This window comes from Pituophis catenifer, unplaced genomic scaffold (genome assembly GCF_029215685.1).
Source record: "Pituophis catenifer annectens isolate HBS135680 unplaced genomic scaffold, rPitCat1.0.hap2 SCAF_3, whole genome shotgun sequence".
Classification (NCBI taxonomy): Eukaryota; Metazoa; Chordata; class Lepidosauria; order Squamata; family Colubridae; genus Pituophis; species Pituophis catenifer.
Genome location: NW_027256883.1, coordinates 163,235,716 through 163,258,690, shown reverse-complemented (window position 1 = coordinate 163,258,690; position 22,975 = coordinate 163,235,716). Strand labels below are relative to the sequence as shown.

Sequence of the window (22,975 nt, the reverse complement as noted above, 5' to 3'; positions counted from 1 at the left end):
CCTTCTCTTTGTCAGGGACATGGGATGTGTTGGAGTACAACATTGCCATGATGTCTTTTTTTTTTTTGCTTTCTGTGGCTCTGAGAAAAAGTGCAGCTCTGCTAGATGCTTTGTTAGTAGTTGTTGCCATGGAGATGCTGAGGCGATAGTGAAGCAGCAATCTTTCCCTGAAAGGAGGAGTAACATAGTAGTGGGGAAGAATTCAAATTCACCTTTGTTCCCCAGCAGCGGGGTCTCCATCTGCAGAGAGTTCAGCAGAGAGCAATCTTGTGGGGGGGGTTTTAAGCAAAACACCGGACCCATAGGCAGGCAACCAAGTAACTTTTGCAGACAAACTAACTGTAGCACCATGAGGGTCTTTGATGAGATAAATGCTTAGGGTTTGTTGCAGGATAAGAAGCCCGTTTTCACATATTTCAGGGATTGAGTATCAGACCAGATATTATAGTCTCAGGAATGAGCATAATAGGACAAAGCATCTGTGAGGAAATTATTTGAGTGCCTGCAGAATGAATGGTGTCTGCAGAATGAGCACGCAGACCCAAAGTAGGGTCATATTAGCTGTTTGTTTTTTTTCTCAACAACTTTTAAAGTCTGATGCATATGAAACATGAATTGAAATTTGGCAGTTGTTATTACTATAAAAACTTCGGCCAACTTGCAGTTCGAAAGCACGTAAAAAATGCAACTAGAAAAATAGGGACCACCTTTGGTGGGAAGGTAACAGCGTTCCATGCGCCTTTGGTGTTTAGTCATGCCGGCCACATGACCATGGAGACGTCTTCGGACAGCGCTGGCTCTTCAGCTTTGAAACAGAGATGAGCACCACCCCCTAGAGTCGGGAACGACTAGCACATATGTGCAAGGGGAACCTTTACCTTTACCTATTACTATAAAACGTATTACTAAACTCTGATCGTGGATCTGTCTATGATATCCCCCACACACAGTCAGTCAGGAAGGTGAAAAACAATTGCCTTATTCAAAGGCTTTAGGCAGTAATACTTCTGTGTATAGTTAGCAGTCACCAGCGATAACATTGATTATTCCTTGCTTTTCCCATGTGACCATCCCCCTCTTGTGTGGCCTGTGTGGCCAAGAACATACATTCAACAGAAAGGATGTTAGTTCACTTTCCGGGACATAGTAGAAAACTGTAAAGCAAACAGTGAGTCAGGTTCTATATTGGGAAAGATGTTTCAATTTCTTCTACCTCGTAAAACAAAAGTTCATTAAACTATTCAGAAATATTTATCAAATAATTCAGGAAGTCTAATTTTAGGTGGCAATAGAGCTTAATTACAATTGGTGGAGGTGTGATCATTATAATTAATTCTCCTTTGCTCAAAATAGTTATTACATTGTTGAAGTGTTTACACACCACAGAATTCACTGGTGGCGTTTGCTTATTAAAAGGCATTGTTGGTCATGTGTTTACAATTGTAAAACAAGGGGTGTGCTTCCACAAACAAAGGAATCCTTTAGATACAGAGCAAGTGGAATTGGCATATGGAATAGCGAAGGCTTACGTTGTTTGGTTTTCTATTCCAAATATGATGGATTTCAATTTCAATAATTTTCAGTAAGAATCCTGAAGGCCAAAGACACTTGGTGTCTTATGAAATCCCGGATCTTTGAAATTACTTTTACAATACTGTAGTTACAGTAGGGGTGAAATGCTACCGGTTCGGACCGGTTCGGCCGAACTGATAGTGATGGCGGCGGGTGGTTCGAAGAACCGGTAGTGATGGCGGCGCGAGGCTCTGCCCACCCGCCCAGTTGTTGTTACTTCCTGGTTTTAAGCAGGAAGTAACCTGTTTTTACCCTCTGCACATGCACAGAAAGGTTTGCGCATGCGCCGAGGGTCCAAGCGCATACGTGCACTTCTGAACCAGTATGTAAGGTAAGTAGATTTTATCCCTGAGTTACAAATAGTCCTCAATTTACGACCATAATTGAGCCCAAAATTTCTGATGCTAAGTGAAACATTTGTTAAGTGAATTTTGCCCCATTTTATGGCCTTTCTTGCCACAGTTGTTAAGTGAATCACTGCAGTTGTTAAGCTAGTAACATGGTTGTTAAGGGAATCTGGCTTCCCCATTGACTTTGCTTGTCAGAAGGTCGCAAAAGGAGATCATGTGACCCTGGGACATTGCAACAGACATAAATATGAATCAGTTGCCAAGAATCTGAAATTTGATAACATGACCATGGGGATCCTGTAAGTATGAAAAACAGTCTTAAGTCACTTTTTTCAGTTCCCTTGTAACTTTGAATGGTCATTAAATGAACTGTTGTAAGTCGAGGACTACCTGTATTTAAAGCTAAAGGAAAAAAAAACTTTGTTTAAGAGAGCTTGTCTCTAATAGATTCTGTTTCTCTTACTGTGTTTATAATATGCCATAAAATATGCCAAAATTGGTGAGATAAAGTATATTCATATATAGGAAGAATGATGCCATTTTTTGCCCAGTGCATGTACTACTTCCTCTGATTTTTCTCCGAATGGTCTTTACAATGAGGAACCCTAGCAAAATATTTAATTCATCCTTCCATCATTTATTGGGAGTCCCGTATTGTATTTCTGTCATTTTCTCTGCTTCCAGTTTGTAGTTTTCTGATGAAAGGACTTTGCCCCCTAACTTGGAATATCTCATTGACTTTCAAGCAGACTTTTGTGGTCCAAATAAGCTTTTAGTAATTGAGTGACAGCAGTCAACAGCACTAGTTGAGTGCTGTCCCTATAAAGCACGGGTGTCAAACTCGTGGCGGCACATTGCTGTTGTGATGTTTCGTGAGGTTTTTCCCATTCGCGGAGCTGTGGTGGATGTGGCCTGTGTGTGATGCATCTGGCCCACGGGCCACCAGTTTGACACCCCTGCAAGTTATAAAGCATAGCCTCAGGCTATGTTTTACCACACAGCTGAATCTGAACAAGGTTCTTATATTGCAGGCAATGCTTAGTCTTTGGCTGGTTAATCCCAGTCTTCCAAAATCCCAGTATTTCCTTTTCATGCTTTAATCTTCTACCTTCTGTATATCAACACTGACAAAGGGAAAGTATTTTGTTTTGATTGTTTTAGTTTTGTAATAATTAGAAATGATGCAAAGAAAGGAAAAATGTCTGGATATGGTACAGCTAATTCAGAAGTAATATTGGTCTAGACCAGAGTTCCTCAACCTTAGCAAATTCAAAAATTAAAATTGAAGTTTAACTTGATGGGAACCCGTTCCCCCTCCATTTCCTGCTCTCCCTCTGCTCATCTTTTTAATTTTGTATTATTGCACTTCCACTGTTTATTTTTATTGTTTCATTCCTATACTATTGTTATTTTTACATTTTTTATCATTCCCCCACACATTTTATTGTTGTAGATTGTCCAGAGTAGGCCCATGATGAGGTTAGTGGAACATAAATTTAACATATGAATGAATGAATGAATGAATGAATGAATGAATGAATGAATGAATTTCAAATCTTAGAATTTGTGTGGACTTCAAATCCTAGAATTCTGAGAGTTGACGTCACAACATGTTACAGTTGCTGAGAAACATAAGTCTAGAGACTTTATCCTATGTTTCAAAGGAATGTTAGGGTTCTTCAGCATATAACATTTTCGTCGGTTTGGGATCATTGTGAGAAGGCAGCAATATAGTACAGTAAAGTTGTGAGGTTTCTGCATTTGTTCTACAGTAGGGCTGTTTAACCTCCAGTCATCCATGTCGCAAAAGGAAACAGTGATTAGGAACGGACATTTATACAGCTACCATCTGGAATGTAATTATTAAAGTGGAAACTGAATCAGGTTTGAACTATCCAAGAAACAAAAATACTGTTATTAAAGTTAAAAATTCACTTTTCAAATACTGCAAATTCAAGTACTTCACTACTATGTGAAGTATGGTGCCACCTATTAGAAGGCAGCTTGATGAGGATGTTCCCTGCCATATCTTTTAGCCTCAGGATACCGCCTACCACGTTCCATTTATTTGCCTTCTTTCTGCATAGATGGGAACAATTCCAGAGAAAGCACTGAGTTGCCAGTTACATTGCATTTTTATTTTCTAAGGGCCCAGGTAAATTTCAGAAGTATTCTATGAAATGAAGACAATTCTGGGGGCTATTATTTTGCTTGGCAGCATTCCATATTGTTTAAATAAACAAAAAAATAATTCCATATAATTTTTTTCTATATGATTGTAGCAAAACCAGGCTTATACATAATGATCTGCTTTTGTCATATATCTTCTGCCCTTTAATTTCATTGCTTCTTGAATTTTTGCTAGCAGCTTTTAGCTAAGTGGTTATAACTGCATTCATATTCTGCTTGGAGTGTTTCTCCCATGGCAGTGGAATGTGCTTTGACCCCCTTGTCAGAACCCAAACACTGATTTCACGGACAGCATCATGTAATTATCAGGTGGGAGCCTAGATAAATTTTTGTATTCCTTTCTTTGACTGAATAGCAGGATTCTTTAATTTTTTTGGATTCTCACACTCCTAATTGTAGAATTGGGGCAGTGGCCATTTTTTTCCTGAAGTTCTACAAGGCCTCTGAATTCCTATTCTCACTGAAATGAATGCAGCATTATCTTTCACGTTTGGATGAAATGTTTAGTTAATGCAAATCTGAATCATTGTTTAATCCTGAACTACGGTTGCAATTCTATGTCTATTTACGGTGCGGATATAATGATAAAGAGGTAAACAGGTTTATAAGTACACTATAATTTAAATAGAAATATCATTAATCTTAACATGATTGGGAAGATTACAGTTAGTGGTCTGTTTGATCTTCAGATACTTATTGGGCTGGGCAAGTGGACAGCCTCTGACATATAGGTCCTGTTGTTGAATTAGAAGACTCTTCTATTTAATAGAACACACAGTTAATTCACGCACTAGGACGTGTAGATTTTGGATTGTTTTTTTTTTTTGTTTTTTTTATTATTATTTTTAACATTTTATATTTTAAATTACTAACATTACAAACAACATATACAATATTTCACCCTGTGCTATACATAAGAAAGGAAGATTTGGTTCTTCGGATATATCCTCATGATCGCCAAAATCCACGTTCTCGGGGTACAGGTACCGAAGCATCCAATTTTCCCAGCGCATAGTCCACAAATGGTTTCCAAATTTTCCAGAAAATGTCTTCTTTATAGTCACCATTTCTAATTTTAATATCACATGTCATTTTATCATTTAAAGCTAATTTCCACATTTCACAATACCATTCTTCTATTCTAAAATTCACATCTAATTTCCAATATCTGGCTATTATAATTCTACCAGATTTTGGATTGTTTTTTAGATAGACATGTATACCTGTCACTTGGCTTTTACAAATTTAACAGCATTTACTTCTGAGTAGACATGTAAGGGATGCGGTGACTCAGTGGCTAAGACGCTGAGCTTGTCGATCGAAAGGTTGGCAGTTCAGCGGTTCGAATCCCTACTGCCGCGTAACGGGGTGAGCTCCCGTTACTTGTCCCAGCTTCTGCCAACCTAGCAGTTCGAAAGCATGTAAAAAATGCAAGTAGAAAAATAGGGACCACCTTTGGTGGGAAGGTAACAGTGTTCCATGTGCCTTTGGCGTTTAGTCCTGCCAGCCACATGACCACGGAGACATCTTTGGACAGTGGACAGTCTTCAGCTTTGAAATGGAGATGAGCACCGCCCCCTAGAGTCGGGAACGACTAGCACATATGTGCAAGGGGAACCTTTACCTTTACCTTTAGACATGTATAGAATTATAATGCAAGGGTACTTCAGTAAATATAGTATGGGGTATTTTGCATATAGGTCTGAAAACCGATATGGTTGCTAACCCTAAAGAGATAACTTGGGGAGTCTATGCAAGGAACTTCCATTTCATGCATTGTGATTACAATCCACCTTTGTCATACTGTTTCTAATTTCAGCACTGAGGGCTTCTAGTTTGTATGCTGGGCTTAGGACATATGCACTAGATCTGAAATATGCCTTAAGTATTTCTGACTGAAAGTGAAGGAGGGGCTAAGGCACTTTCCTAAGGGAATTTCCAAGTGCAGGTGCCAGAGAGTGTTACCACTCCTGACTCTTGGGAGCTACTCAACCGGTAGATTCCTACCATTGCTCAGATTAAGAAAGTTAATTATTGATAACATTTGTCTGAACTGGAAGACTGAACAGACCAGCTGTAGCCTCTTTCATGACTGGGGGTGGGTGGAAGAAATGTAAGGTTTAGGGCACTATGTCCATTTTTAAAAATCAGCCATAGGAAAGACAAGACAATAACTATTTTGGATAGCCTCCTCTCCTTGTTTTGTGTAAGTACAAAGATGGCACTTGGTTCAGCTCTTTGTTCTTGTGGCTCCATATACTAGAAAACAAAATGAATCAAACAAAACCAGACTGGAAACATCCCCCACCCAGCAGTGAGTTGGAGTTGAAAGAGCCTGTGGATGTGAGAGGGGAGAGCAAGTGACTTTCCATTAGTTATGGTTTAATAGGGTATGGGAATAATTTCTTAGAAATGCAGGTAGTGAATGGTTTAGAAATGTGGAATCCTTGGTGCTCTCTAAGCTTGGTTGTTTGCTTGAAGACAGAATTAACATGATTCCATCAGACCTTTGACTCAATTTTTGTACCTGTTCTTATTCTAATTATACTGCACTGACTTTATTATGTGGGGTATAGTATGATCATGGAAGCAAATAGAAAAGACCCAACTATGAAAAAGTTAAATGCTGAAGAAGGAGAAAGACACAAATTACATGAATTGGGAGTAAAAAAGAACATGTGACTGCCAGGAACACAGTCTATTTTTCTTTACAATTTATAGAGGTTGTATTTGTGGGGAAGAGCATGGTGGAGTAACAGAAGTTGCAAGTTGGAGGTTTTCTAATCCAATCCCTGCTCAAGCAGGAAACCCTATACCATTTCAGACAAATGATTGTCCAATCTCTTCTTAAAAACTTCCAGTGTTGGAGCACCTACAACTTCTGGAGGCAAGTTGTTCCACTCATTAATTTCTCCTTAGTTCTAGTTTGCTTCTCTCCTTGATTAGTTTCTGTCCATTGCTTCTTATCCTACCTTCAGGTGCTTTGGAGAATAGGTTGACTTCCTCTTCTTTTTGGCAGCTCCTTGGATATTGGAACACTGTTATCATGTTAGCCCTGGTTCTTCATTTCATTAAAGTAGACATACCCAATTCGTGCACCCGTTCTTCATGTTTTAGCCTTCAGTCCCCTAAGCATCTTTGTTGCTCTTCTCTGCACTCTTTCTAGAGTCTTAACATCTTTTTTTATATTGTGGTGACATTTTGTAGACATTGTAAATTGTAGGTGTTTATTATTTTAAAAGTGAATGCCACAAATCATGTGTAGATTGCACTGCACACATATATTGCAGAAACATTTTGGACCTGGCCAAACAGTATCTCTCTCCCCCCGCCCCCAACCTCTGTGTGTCTGTGTGTGTCTGCCTATGGAACTATTATTCCTGCATGTTTGTTGATGTCCTGTCTATCTTCCCTAGGTGTCCATCTGCCCTTGTGACTAACAACAGGATGATATAAGTTTCTACTGCTGCTTCCTGACCATGCAGCTCATTTGTTTCCTTTCTCCTCTTTCCCTTTGCTTGAGCCAAACTACTGGCAGAAACCAGGGCCAGCTTCCTTCCTGCTTTTGTTTGCTCTGAACAGCCTGTTGTAATTTTTACTATAGCATCATTTTCAGTGCTTCTCTTTTCATTTGATTTGGTCATAATTTCTGGATACTTTTGTAAATATATAAACTCCCCCCCCCCCGACGCTTTTCATTTTTACACTTCTGTTTGGATATACTAGATGAATCTGAATATCATCCAGAATAAGTAAATTACCTATTAACAGCAGTTGAAAAGGGAGGGACAAAATGATAGTCGGAAAGTGTTATATCATCATGTCCAAAATAGGCAACAATAAGAGAATTTTTACCATTTCAAAAATATTTTTTCCTTTGGAGGGAGAGGTTGTAGTGATTATCCTTTATTATCTCTTTAGATCTTAGTGCATTCCTTTGTATGTATGTATTTTGTTCATATCCTGCTGGATTAGTTTAATCCTAAAATCTTAAAACAAATAGAAGGTATAAATTAAGAAGTAGTCAAATTAAAACTTCTAATAGACTTTTATCTGTCTGGTGGCAGATCATCCATCGGCAGGACTGAAACCATTTTCAAACGGTGTCCATCACTTAGAGGAGTGATTAGTGTTGTCAAATGAAACCATAAGGATAAACGAACAATCTGAAGAAGGTTGTACTATCGAGACTGTTTTGGAACTATATCAAACCAAAGTGCAAGACTGGTGTAAAAATTAAATTTTCAGAACAGGTTAAGACAAGTTTGGCTATGAAGGTGGAAACTAGATCTTGAAACCTCAGAAAGGTCTATTCTATGGGATTATGTTAATAATTCTGATCACGATCATTGGGTGGGCTCTTTTAGATCCTTCAGCAAAAAGAGCCCCATTAATAACAAGGCACTAGGATAATAGGAATGGGTCACTAAAGCCCAAAGTAACAGCAGAGAGAGTATTTACTGGTGAAAACTGACCCAAAGGTTTTTTTTTTTTTTTTTAAGAAATGGATACAGTGGGCTTGAGAGCCAGTTTTGTGTAATGGCTAAGGCACCAGAATAGAAACTGTGAGAACACGTATTCTAGTTCTGCCTACAACTTGAAGCTAGCTGGGTGGCTTTGGGCCTGTCATTCTTGGTCAGCCTTGTAAAGTAGTCCAAATAAGAAGCATACCCAGAAGTATTAGGTGTATTTTATTGTAAATTCACTTTAAAGTCACTTGCAAGTCTGGAAATCCTTTTCTCTCCCATTATCTTTATAGCCCGAGAAACTAGGGACAGTCCCTCCTGTGACATTTGCTGTCCACATTCCTTCTGCATCTAAGCTGCCTGTTGTTCAACCATTTCCCTGGCTGTTGGTCTTTTCTCTGTCTCCCAAGATTATTTCCACATACAATAACAGTACAGTCTCATAGTACTATTACACTAGCTTTAAGTCCTACAAAGAAAGAGTGGCAAGCTACTTCTGAAATCTTGCCAAGAAAATTGCAGGGACTTGTCTAGGCAATTGCCAGGAGTCAACAATATCTCAAAGACACAAGCATTCATGGTGGGTTTTGGAACTTTATGCAGACCTTCAATTTGAGACATTTGCAATAGCAATAGCAATTGACTTATACACCACTTCACAGCGCTTTACAGCTCCCTCTAAGCGGTTTACAGAGTCAGCATATTGCCCCCAACAAACTGGGCCCTCATTTTACTGACCTTGGAAGGATGGAAAGCTGAGTCAACCTTAAACCAATGAGGATTGAACTGTCAAACTACTTGCAGCCAGCAATCAGCAGATGTAGCCTGCAGGACTGCATTCTAACTACTGTGCCACCACAGCTCTTCACTGTGGTATATGGAAAATCATTTGTACATACTATATGAAAATATGAGGTGAAGTTAGTCCTTGGGTGCATTAGTGGCCAATATTTCTTGGAACTTTTAAAAAAAGATTTTTAGATATTCAATCAAAAGTTACAAAACAAAAGTTACATCCCATAACACCTTATGGGATGTAACTTTTGTTTTGTAACTTTTGATTGAATGTCTAAAAGCAAGGAATATAAGTCTCTATCTTGATATCAAATCAACAAAACGTGTGACATCCTGCCATTGCTTTCTCTGTTTTCTTATCTTTCATTTCTAGCAGCTAATCAAGAAACATGAAGAGTGTTGCTATCTCATTGCACATCATGCCTATGCTTTGTCTGTACACAGGCAGTAGAATGAGGTGATAATTGAACTGGAAATAATTGAATTACAGTCCTTGAAGGGACTGTATCCTTTCAGCTTTGTTAGCTGGGGCTGTAGCAGTCAAATAAACACCTGACAGGGACCAGGTTAGGATGGAGCAGGCATCTTGATTTTTTTTAAAAAAATACGGAAATAACTTGCAAATACAAATAAGGAAACAGTACAGATAGAAACCCACACCTAGGGGTGAAGTGGTGTAATTGGTTCTTTTTGCTTTAAGAATCTGCCATCTTGATTTTGTTCTTGTTTTAAATGTATTACAAGTTTTAAATGTGTTACAAGAAAGACAGCAGGAGGAGATATCAGTTGCGTTAACTCCGTATTTTGTAGAAAATCTGCTTCTGCCATAAGAATGAAAAATGATTATGCCTCAAGTCTTCTTTAATGTGAAGGAATTTCAGTTTGACCAATAAGCTTGTCTTCTGTCTCTTGTCTTCACGAAACTATGGATTTTCACCATTGCCATTTCTAAGTAGACATCCTCATTTGCAACTACTCCAGCTTCAAGTGTTAAAGATTGAAAGCTACTTAGTCATTACTTGATAAAATGAATTACCTACCTAATAACATTTTATAAATGTTCAACTTGTTTGTGTTTCTGAATCAGTAGTTTAATTGGAAAATTGAATGGCTAAAATTCAATAAAATGATGAACTGAATAACAAGTAGAGGACAAGAATGCTGTAGATTAAAAATGTTTCCAATGTTACTGTGTTGTGATTGCATATATTGATATGCAGCAACACAAAGATATATCTCTCATGCCATGTATTTATTTGAAGGTATGAATGTTTATATATGAAAGATGGAATGTATAAGAGATCCACTCAGTGCAAGCCTTAGAGGCAGAACCAAAGCATTTGTTCTGGAAAAATACTACTTCTGCATTGGATAAATGCCAGGGTTCAGATCTTTAAGAAGACTTAGGAGGGAATTGTTTTGAAACAAAAGACTGTTTTCCACATGTAGTGAACTGGATGAGGCAATGCCGCATAGATAAGGAGGCATGGTAAGAGTTCCAAGCTCAGAAACATTAGACCATCACATAAATAAAATATTGCCCATGATAGGTATCCCATCTTGAACTCTAAACTAGCTAGAGTTTGAGTTGGGTAGGTATGTATGCATAAGTGTGTATGCACACACTGGTATGAATGAACTAAAGCTTTTCATTCACAAAGAGAATAATAAAACTTTTAATTAGTATTTGTTTCTACGTGCCTTGATTCTCTGCATAACAAAGAAATAGCACAGGAGGAATTATAAAGACTCTGCCTATTAAGCTGTGTGAGAGCTTGACAAAGAGTATATTACACTAATCCAAACTGGATGTGAGCAAGCCTATTTGATAGTACCTCATTTAGTTTCACCAAAATGGATGAAAGTGGCAATCAGTACAACTACAGCTAGACAGTAATACTTGGGGATAAGGATGGGAATGATTACAGTCCCAGTCAATGATTAATAGGTCATCTAGAGTTCAGGCATGCCCCACCTATAGATGAAAATTGTTTTGGGTTGGTTTTAGTTTCAAATGATCACCTAAATCAAGCATGTATGACATATGGGATTGTAGAAGTTGTTGAACTCCCATCTGTGCCAATCACCATGGTCAGTCATAAAGGGTGACACGTTGCTAATCTGTGATCCATGTAATTAGAAGTAGAATAAAATATTTGATGAACTCAGAGAGCTTAATCTATATTATAGTACTATATCTATAATACAGATAATACAGATTATTTATTAATTAGATTTATATATCCCACCTTTTGTCCTAGTGCTCAAGGAGGTAGCATTCCCTTATCCCAACAACAACCCTGTGAAGTGAGTTGGACTGAGAGAGTGTGAGTAGCTCAGAGTTCCACAATGAGCTTCCATGGTTGAGGATAGACTTCATCCAGATTGCCCTGTGTCATATTAACTATACTGTCTTGGTTTAGACACTATACTGTACATTAAAGAGAAGAGTGAAATACTTTCCATTGTGCACATTCCATTGTGCCTCACAATACTGTACAGTTGCGCAGCCTGCCTTTTTAAAACTAAAGTAGATGTCAGTCCCATTTACCCATGTGCTTATTGTATAAAAGAGAAACATCGTTGCCTAAAAAATAATATGAATATTACAAGGTGATCTCTACATTCTCTTCTTCACCCTTCAGTGCACATTGAAACTAATTATTCTCTCCTGTTTTCTATAGATGGGATCCACAGTGTTGCTGCCCAATGCATGCTTCAGGTGACCATTATCACAGATGAGATGCTGACCAACAGTATCACTTTGCGGCTGGAGAACATGTCCCAAGAACGCTTCCTTTCACCACTGCTGGCTCTCTTTCTTGAAGGAGTAGCAACTGTGCTATCTGCTCCCCGTGATCATGTTGTTCTTTTCAACATCCAAAATGACACGGATGTTCAGGCTGCCCAAATCCTGAATGTTAGTCTGTCAGTACAATTGCCTGATAGAGTCCATGGCAGCCATTATATTCCTTCAGAAGACCTCCAAGAACGATTGTACCTCAACCGGACACTTTTGGCTGCTATTACGGAGCAGAGGGTCTTGCCTTTTGATGATAACATTTGTTTGCGGGAACCTTGTGAGAATTATATGCGCTGTGTCTCAGTGTTGAAGTTTGACAGCTCAGCACCCTTCATTTCTTCCGACACTATACTTTTCCGTCCTATCCACCCTGTCAATGGTCTGCGTTGCCGTTGCCCACTGGGTTTTACTGGTGATTATTGTGAAACTGAGATTGATCTTTGCTACTCCAATCCATGTGGAAATAATGGTCATTGCCAAAGCCGGGAAGGAGGATATACTTGTGAGTGCCAAGAGGGCTATACTGGTAAGTATTGATTTTGGGGGGAAAATCAGCCAAGGCAGATCCCTCAAAAGGGAGTCGCTTAGTAATCATTGGAAGCTGTTATCTTTGTTCTTTGATAAATCCCAGTGCCAACATTCTATCTGGAATCATTGCAATCATTTTCTCCAAGGGTGTTTTTATTGCTCAAAATGACTTTTGTAATTAATTTATGCTTGTTAAGTAAAAGGGATTAGAATGCTGAAAGATAGAGGTTTCAATTCAAATTTGGAAAGAGAAAATATAAGTTATTTCTATTGACCCAACAGCCTATCTCAGCCTTTCCCACTGTGGTTACCTAGGCAACACGGCCTAGGTAACCACAATTCCCATCATCTTTAGACAGTATCCAACACTAAGAAAAGGCAGCTGGGTGCTGTTCAGATTAAGACTAACTGACATAGGTTTTATGCAGGATGGCTAGTGCCAAAGACTTGTTGAGGTTGTCACCCAAAACTTCTAGAAGGCACAAAATCACCTGTTATTGCTATACATGATTTCTTACAGCAGAAGGTTCGAGGACCTAAGAGTAAAGCTCAAAACATCTTATGCTAGGAAGTCAGCTGTAGTCCACAAAAGCCTGAAAGATGGCCTTGTTTGGACTTTTATCCAGTGGTGGGTTTCAAAAATTTTTATTACCGGTTCTGTGAGTGTTGCTTGGTGGGTGTGGCAGGGGAAGGATACTGTAAAATCTCCATTTCTACCCCACTCCAGGGGAAGGTTAGTGCAAAATCCCCATTTCCTCCCGATCAACTGGGACTTGGGAGGCAGAGAATAGATGGGGGCAGAGCCAGTCAGAATTTTTACTACCGATTCTTGGAACTACTCAAAATTTCCGCTACCAGTTCTCCAGAACTGGTCAGAACCTGCTGAAACCCACTTCTGCTTTTATCCTATGCTGCTAATCAAGTTTGTTTTAGGATTCAGTGTAGATTAGAATCTGAGAAATATGAAAAAATGTTCCTGCAAGGCATTTCTTGGGTATAGGTTCCATGTGTAGTACTTCTGTTTTACAAGTCTAGTGGGAAATATATACAGGTAGTCCTTGACTTGCAAACATTTCATTTAGTAACCATTCAAAGTTATTACGGCACTGAAAATAATTACGTAATTACGTAATTTTCACACTTACAACTGTTGCATGGTCACGTGATGAAAATTAGGACACTTGGCAACTGGTCCATATTTATGACAGTTGCTGTGTCCTGGTGTCATGTGATTCCCTTTTATAACCTTCTGACAAGCAAAGTCAATAGGAAAGCCAGATTCACTTAAAAACCGGCTTACTAACTTAACAACTGCAATAATGCACTTAACCACTACGGCAAGAAAAGTTATAAAATGGGGCAAAACTCACTTAACAAGGAAGTATACACTTAGCAGCATAAATGTTGGGTTCAATTACAATCGTAGGTCGAGGACTGTCTGTAATTTATAAATTGCAGAAGTATCTTTTTCCAGAAGGAATATAAGGGCATCTGTTCTTGAGTTAACTCACACATCCCCCAGCATGTACCCTGTTTTCCCCAAAATAAGACATCCCCTGATAATAAGCCCAATTGGGCTTTTGAGCGCATGGCAATAAAGCCAAGCGCTTATTTCAGGGTTCAAAAAAATATAAGACAGGGTCTTATTTTCCCTGTCGGTACATATAGCATTTCTCACCCTGGTGTTAATTCCCTCCATCAAGAATGTTTTTAAAAATCCCTTTTTCCATGCTAATCATCTGGATTGCAATCTTCACCACCTTCATGGGTTCACTCATTCAGTAATGACCTTCCCCAAGTGCTTTTCAGGTCTCTTAACCAAAGCTCCATCAAACCATTTGATGACCAGTGGAATTTTCCTAGAATTGTCTGCTCTGAATAACTGCAGGATACCAGACCCCTAAATTCCACACTGTAGTTTTTCCTGAATTAGGTTGGATTCTGCTTTCTATTTAGTAGCCTCAAGATATTTCATTTCTTCTAAAACTTTCCATAAGTTCATTCTTACTAAAGAATATATGGCAATGTAGAAATGCAAATTAGAAAAGTGTAGCAGGTTATGTGTATAATCCATTTGATTGTTTTGATTGTTTGTTGAATAGGAGAGTGAGGCAAAGGAAGGCCAAGAAGATGCTCAGTCTAGACTCTAGTTGAATCAGGGAGAATTACAAGAAAAACATCACAGGATTGTGCTTGTTTCACTCCTGATTATACAGTAGAGTAGAACAGAGTAGGCTGTAGAAGTGGTGCCCCTTCTTTTTAGGGAAAAGATAATGCCTGGCATCTCCTGTCCTAAGACATCTTGGTATTCTTTGTTTTTCACTGTCAATTTTCCAATTGTTCCTTTAATCAACTACTATGGCTTTGACACAATTTTTGTTAGTTTCTCTGGAAACATGAACTAGGATATTGTAAATTGTAATGTATAGCTTTACCCTGGGTTAAAAAAAAACTAAAAGTAAACTAAACTAAAATTAAATTGTAGACATTGCAGAATTCAACAGCAAAGGTATTTTGATGGACTAGTTAATTCATTTATCTATGGCCATTTTCCTACTCAAACCCTTCCTCCCTGTCCCTTAATTATTTTACTAATAATAAAACATGCTTCTTTATTGTATTATTTTCTCTATGGAAAGCACGGAAAGCTATTTATTAAATAATAGCGAACTAAAATCCAGAACTATTAAAAACTACGCGTGATATCAGTGTGGATATTCGTGAGTTTTAGGTAATATTCATTTCACTAATGCAATTTCCTAATTGCCACTACAATGGATACCATTGCATCCATATCACTACAGCTAATGTTAATCAAAACTCACATGGGCTTCAAAATTTTTAATCCTATCCGGATACCATCACTACACTTAATACTGAAAATTATATTACAAGAATGTTAATGTTAGCAGCATGTTGACTGATAATTCACGTTGCTTAGAGTGACCACCGGTGAAACAATCCATACCTTCTGTAGTCCACATTTTATCTTAAAATGTCTTCTGTTTTAGAGGAACTGGTTTTGTAGCTGTCTGTATAGATGACACAGCCTTGTGTCAGCAAGAGCATTTCCTCAAGGTTGTGTGTTTTTCATAGACAGACTCCTTAGAAAAGGAAACTCTTGTTGAGGTATGTTCCAGGAAAATGTTCCAGATCCCTGTAGCCAAATGCCTAGGAGGAAATCTATTTCTGTGTTTAGTGCTTATGGTGAATGCTGAGGATAGAGGCTGGGGAAGAGGAGCAATGAGAGTTGGTTGCCCTGTGTAAATCTATTTCTTTTCTTTTTTGGCTGCAATATTGGCTCTCCCTGTGCAGGTAGAGGAGGAAGGGGGAGGCAGATGGCATAGTGGGGAGGTGGAATAGGGGCTTTGTCTGCTCAAGATTGGGGAGGGGCACTCTGGGAGAATATTTGTTTCCTTGGCAACCAAAGCTGGTCACTAGGGTAAAGAATCAAAAAGAGGCTGGGAATAGATCTTCTATTAAAAAAAAAAATCTTGATGAAAATGTGTGTGTATGTGTGTGCACACACACAGATGTGTATGCATGGCAGGGGTATGTGATACATATAAAGGAATGTGGAATAAACTGGGCTAATGGAGAGGAACAGAGTGGAGCAGAAAGAATGTGAAGACACAGACATATTTTTTAATCATGAATTTAGTGGACATATAGCTATTAAAATGCCATGGGGAGCTGAATCTTTAAAAATCCCCACACTTTCTGTAACCATATTTCTTGCTCCACATTCTGCAGTTTGTGTCCAGAATGTACAGCAATCAAAATTGTGTCACATTGCCATGACTGCCATGCACCATCTTACAAACTTCTTGGGAGCATCCCTTAGGTCAGAGCCTCTCAAACAGGTTACAAAACCTAGGTTTCTAGGTTACAACATTTTAGAGTAAAACCAACGAGTGAGTGAGTGAGTGAGTGAGTGAGTGAGTGAGTGAGTGAGTGAGTAAATAAATAAATAAATAAATAAATAAATAAATAAATAAATAAATAAATAAATCCTGGAGCCCCTGATCAAGAAGCAAACTCTTAACGATGAAAAATTGGCTGTCTTCAAATGATATCCCTCCCCCCTCAGACATGGAACTGTGTTTCATGAAACACGCTAGGCTCCCATGAAACATAGTGTGAAAAAACATCTTTTAGGTGATTCATCATCTTAGAAGATGATTCCATATCATCTGAGTCTGTTAATATATTGAATATACTTCTAAGTTGGTTTGGATTTGGGCAACACTATGTTTGCTTATAAAATACTCTCTAGTTTAGAGACTGTAGCTTGCATGAATACATTTGGAGTAAAACTGCATGTTGGCCAGAATGTACAAAACTGACCTGTACTGTTCATACTATTAATAGGAAATATCGCATGTGTTATATGGCAGGTATAGTTAGGGCTAATAACTTAGTCTGCCCTTTCTCCACCTTACTAAAATATTATGTGAAAGAGCGATGATCAGTAGCACAGGTCAACATCTATGAGCCCATCTGGAAGTGATCACAGTGTGTAGAATATTGAGATTTGGATTATAAGGGGCATAAATGATAAAAAGTATATGTTTATAAATGAAATGAAAGAAAAATAGATATGTGTCCAAATGTATCTAAAATGAGGGGAAACAGGAAGAGTAGAACAGACTCGAATGAAGATTGTCTAATTTAATGGAATGGAGTTGGTTAATATCTGTAGGAAATATTAATGATAGTGAAGTTTTGATTATGAATGAAATGTACAATGAAATCTATTTTGATGATAATTAATGACGGGGGGTTTATTTTTTTTGTTTATCCCCCTCCCAAACTCTGTTTGCTTTTATGTTCTTATAATATTTTATAATTTTGCATGCCATCTTGAGTCCCTTTTTAGTTGGAACTTATTAATATAATGAATTATTTATAATTATTAAGTATTAATATATTTAATCCATGCATGTGGCAAAGGAATTAATATACATCTAAATGCAAAGTTCAATGTATGTTTATAGTTACATTAGTGAATTATTGGTTGGGAACTACTGCATATGTATTTTTTTTAATCAAAATGATGCTTTTCTGTTGACTGAGAACCAGAATGATTTGTGGTGAATATTAGATCTGAAAATTAATGTATCAAAGAACATTGCAGTTGTGTTTGGCAAGGAAAAGGAGTGAACAATTACTGTACGTGTTAAACATAAATGGTAAAAATTAGAGCAAGTAGACAAATTGAATCTTGGTGTTGTGTTTACTAAAGATGGAAGAAATGGATGGGGAAAAATTCAATACGGGTAAATGCTGTTGCAACAGTACGGAGGTCATGTGTAGTTTGTTGTGAGTAATGAATGTTTGTCGAAGGGGTGAAAAGGGCTGTAAAAGAGTGCTTTTGCCCAATTTGTTACATGTAAATGAGTTTTGGGTATGTCAGGGAAAACGGGAAAGAGTGCTTTAATATCAGAACTGAAGGGAAGGGGAATTTAAGAAGTGTGTATGGTAAACAAAAAGCGATAGAGTCAAGACTTGTGGACTGAATACAAAAAGAATGACTGGTAGGGAAAAGTACGTTGGGATGTTTTGCTTGTATATAATGAATGAAAGAAAACTGAATATGAAAACAAATATAGGAATGCACTGTGAATGAATTGAAAAGAAGGGAACGACTGAGAATGAAGTTAGATGGGTGAAATCCTGAAAAATGGAGAGGTGAGCAGTTTAAAGGCTTAAAGAATAAAAGGTGATATATAATGTGGCAAATGAACACGATGGGAAGAGGAATAGTTTGCAGAAAGGCATGGAGAAGTATAGTGAGTAATGTTGGTATAAACTTGTTTTAGCAAAGTTTCCTTTTCTCAACATGCCTTTAATTTCTTTGGTTTACTATTTCTCAGTATAGTACTCTTTAGTATTTTTATTGGGTATGAGTTTATATCATCTCTTTACCACCACAACAACTCTGTGAGGTAGTTTCTGCTGAGGCCCTGACTGGCCTAAAATCACACACTTGGCTAAGGGTGGACTGAAATGGCCCAACCCCTGAAATTTCCGTGCCACCACACTAGTTCTCTCCTTACTCCTTTGCTGTGTTCTGTTCTGCATAATGTTGCTTACTCTGAAAGAGAAGAGGGCTAGGAATGTATGTTCTATGGTAACTTGGAATTCCATGGAGACCAAAGTTCCAACTTAGACTTGGAGCAGGATTTTTTTTTAATTGGACAGATTTTGATTTTGCCTTTCCTTCAAGAGCTGGAAGAAGCATACATATCCCTTCTTTTCCATTTCTCCCTCCACAACTACCCTTTGATATAATTTGGGCTTAAAAAAATAATCAAAGTCAGTGAGCTTCTGTAGCTGTGTCTGAATCTGGCTCTCTCGATCCTACGGTAGTCTAATACAGTATTTTTACTATCGTAGTATATTACTCGCTGGAATTTTGCTCTAGACTGGAACCCTCTCCCACTTATTTTGTCTCTGTCTCCTTATTCTCTATCTTCTGTTTTGTAACACAGTTTTCACATATATCAAATTATTTGCATTATTATATAGAGCCATGCAAAAATGCATTTCATGTGTCTCATCTACTTTAGCTCTTATTACAGAGTAACAAGCATGCTTTTGGCATAAGCCTGCTAGCTAACATTATGTTATTAAAGCAAACACCTGCTTCTCACTTAAGAGCATAATTATGGCATGTGTACGGATAATGAGGTATCATTTAACCCTATGTCCAAGGCCTCATAAATGCGTTGGTTTGCTGAATGCAACTTAAGAAAATAGCTCAGAAATTTCTCAGAGTTAGGTAATTTACATTTATTAAATGTAATACATTTATTTACAATTTATTTTACTTGGTGCTTCAGAAACTACTGTAATCCTAAATCAGAGTCGGACCATATGTGAAGGTGAACTTTTCAACATTAATTTGTGATGCGTTTCACCATGCATTACTAGCATTTCTAGCTTGGGTGTGTAAAATGGGATCAACATTGCAGGAAAAATTCTATATATTTTTGATAAAGTACTTTTCATATTTATTATGGTCAAGAGACTTATGTGAAGGTTATATTGAGGAGAAAGGCCAAGAAAGTAGGCCAGGTTTAGCTACAAATTCATTTTATAACAACTATCCAATCCCTTCCTTTCCTGTCCTATTTCTGCATGTGTCAGAGACAGAATATGGCCAGAGGAATCATTGCACTTTGTAATATGGCCTCAGCATAAATTCCTGTTATTATGTATATTTATAGCAGCCCCATTTTTCCCTAGGGAGAAATTTGAACCTGTCCTGCAGTTTCCTAAGTGACTTCAGGATAACATAGAAATAAGTTTCTATTAAATTACCTCGCAAACCAGATGGGGATGTATATAGTCCAGCAGCAAAATGGTGTGTCTGCAGCATATCAAATTATTTCTTCCCATATCCAAAAATCTTTAGAACAGCTTCTTGAAACTCCCTTTAAGGCTTCTTTCCAGTTCAAATTATACTTCAAGGAAGTTTCATAATTTTGTCTGGAGGCCCAAGGACATTTCTATATGATCAAATTCTACTAATTTTCACAGGCCAAGTGATGGTAAATATATTCTAGAATCATAACATGATTTAACCCTGCTAAACACCCAATTCTCACAGTTTTGTCTAATGTGCATGTACATCAATCTATAAAGTGTGGCTTAGTATCTATCTATCTATCTATCTATCTATCTATCTATCTATCTATCTATGTAAAAAGTTAAAATCTCGGGTGTTTTCCTGCGTCATTAAAAGTCTGTTAGTTAAAATGCTTAAAATCCTGGCTAAAATCCCAGCTTAAAAATCCTCCAAAATCCCAACAAAACACTTTGTAAGGTCTTTTGAAACTCTAGCTAAAATCCTAACCAACACTTTAAAAGTTTTCTTTTTGGCAACGTTTTGACAAGCTCTCTAACTTGTCATCATCGGGCCCCTACTTTCAGTTTAGAAGCTTTGGGTATGCTGCGAGGTCGGAGTTGTCGCTTTTCTATGTTTGCTGCTGCTGACGTATGCTGATTAGCCTGCAACTCTGTGTCCTGATTGGAGGGCAGCAGTTTTTTCTCCTGCTTCATTATCCTAGCTGCAGCCTGACTGCGTGTTAAAGGCCCAGTTCTATCTCTATTTGTATTTTGTTTTCTTCTCGGGTTCCTTCTCTTCTCTTCTGCTGTCTCAAGGTACTGCCACATCTATTATCCAGACTTTTTTTTGTCTTTCTTATTGGCAGTTGTTAAATCTGATGTGTTATGCGGCAGACGCCTTTCTGTTTGAATTCTAAAGTCCCAGGCCACTTTAGCTTCTTCGTTTTCTATTACTTACTCTATTTATGGTCCCACCAGTTCTTGCTTGCAGGCAAATTACTATTATTATTATTATTATTATTATTATTGTTATTGTTATTGTTATTGTTATTGTTATTGTTATTGTTATTGTTATTGTTATTATTTTCTCTGTTGCCTTGCAAGTACACTGAGTGCTTCTGTACCACAGACAAATTCCTTGTGTATCTAATCACACTTGGCCAAATAAAGCATTTTATTCAATTCAATTCAATAACAAAAGATGTTCAAATTTCAGGTCTCTGATTATTAGTGTTATGCAGTTATTTGAGAATGATTCAGGAAAAACCATTTCAGAATGTACAGGAGTGTAAACAAGCTGTCTGTGAATGATTAAAGCACCCACAACTGTTTCTAAGGTCAAATGGCTGCTGTAGAAGACTCCCTCCAATGGCTCTAATACATCGGGCAGTTATTCTACATTAGTACTTTTTCCAGATCAGATCTGAAGCATTACACAGCCCTATTGGTCTTACTACACCCATAGTCATGTTATGAGAGCTAACTAGTCAATTTTTAAAAGCGTAACATACCTTTTTATACATTCAGATGCAGTAAAACATGAGGTTTTTGTTACATCTACTTTGAAGTATAGAGCTTCTTCAAAAAGTAGAATTTGTCTCTTAACTTTCGCAGCTTTGATATGTAATAAAGCTGGGCCCTTTTTTGTCTGCCACCAAATCATGCTATTCATAATGATTAGTGCTGCATTCACACCATTTTAGTTGTCCAGGTTGATTTTTTAAAAAGTAACCTTAATCATTGAGTAGTTGGAGATTTACATCGATGTATGAATCTGCTGTAAGGTTTTTAACATGTTTTGCCACAACCATGTAGCTGGATTTTAATAAGAGAAAGAAGAGAAAGGAAAATCAGTTACAAAAGAGGAAACTCATTTACTTAGAATTTGTTCTAATGAAAAAAATTGCAACTTGCAAAAAAATATATTTTTTTTATTATTTTTAAAAATTTATTTATTTATTTATTTTATTGAATTTCTATACCGCCCTACTCCCGAAGGACTCAGGGTGGTGAACAGCCATAAAATAAAACACATACATATACAAAATTTAAAATCGAATAAAATGAATTAAATAAATTTGGCTGAATTAATACCCATAATTTAAAATACCCATATTTTAAAATACATTAAAATTTAAAATTTGCACTTAAAAGGGAGAAGATTTAGGCGAGGTCAGCTTGATGAAATAACAGAGTCTTCAGCTCGCGGCGGAAGGTGCGCAGATCCGGAATCCTCCGTATCTCTGGGGGGAGCTCGTTCCAGATCGTCGGTGCCCCCACAGAGAAGGCTCTCCCCCTAGGGGCCGACAGCCGACATTGTTTGGCCGACGGCACCTGGAGGAGCCCCTCTCTGTGGGAGCATACTGGTCGATGGGAGGCTATTGATGGTAGTAGGCGGTCCCGTAAGTAACCAGGTCCTAAGCCATGGAGCGCTTTAAAGGTGGTAACCAGAACCTTGAAGCACACCCGGAAGACCACCGGGAGCCAGTGCAGCTCGCGCAGGAGAGGTGTTACATGGGAGCTCCACGCCGCTCCCATAACCACCCGCGCGGCCGCACTCTGCGCCAGTTGGAGCCTCTGGGTGCACCTCAAGGGGAGCCCCATGTAGAGAGCGTTACAATAGTCCAGACGAGAGGTGACGAGGGCATGAGTGACTGTGCGTAACGAGTCCCGATCTAGAAAGGGACGCAACTGACAAATCAGGTGAACCTGATGAAAAATCCTCCCGGTCACGGCCGTCAAGTGCTCTTCTAAAGACAGCCGTGAATCCAGGAGGACGCCCAAGTTACGAGCCCTTTCCGTGGGGGCCAATGATTCGCCCCCAATAGCCAGTGATGGCGCCAGCTGACTATATTGGGACGTCAGAAACCACAGCCACTCGGTCTTGGATGGGTTGAGCCTGAGCCCGTTTCTCCCCA

At 38.2% G+C, this 22,975-nt stretch overlaps 1 protein-coding gene across 1 annotated transcript in view; it reads left to right on the top strand.

Annotated features, from left to right (window-relative positions):
* The window catches only part of CELSR2 (cadherin EGF LAG seven-pass G-type receptor 2), a 107,390-nt gene that overhangs the window by 20,887 nt on the left and 63,528 nt on the right, over window positions 1–22,975 (top strand). Inside the window, exon 2 of the mRNA XM_070941444.1 lies at window positions 12,058–12,702. Coding sequence (XP_070797545.1) covers window positions 12,058–12,702 — 645 coding nt within the window. The remainder of the gene's footprint in view (window positions 1–12,057; window positions 12,703–22,975) is intronic.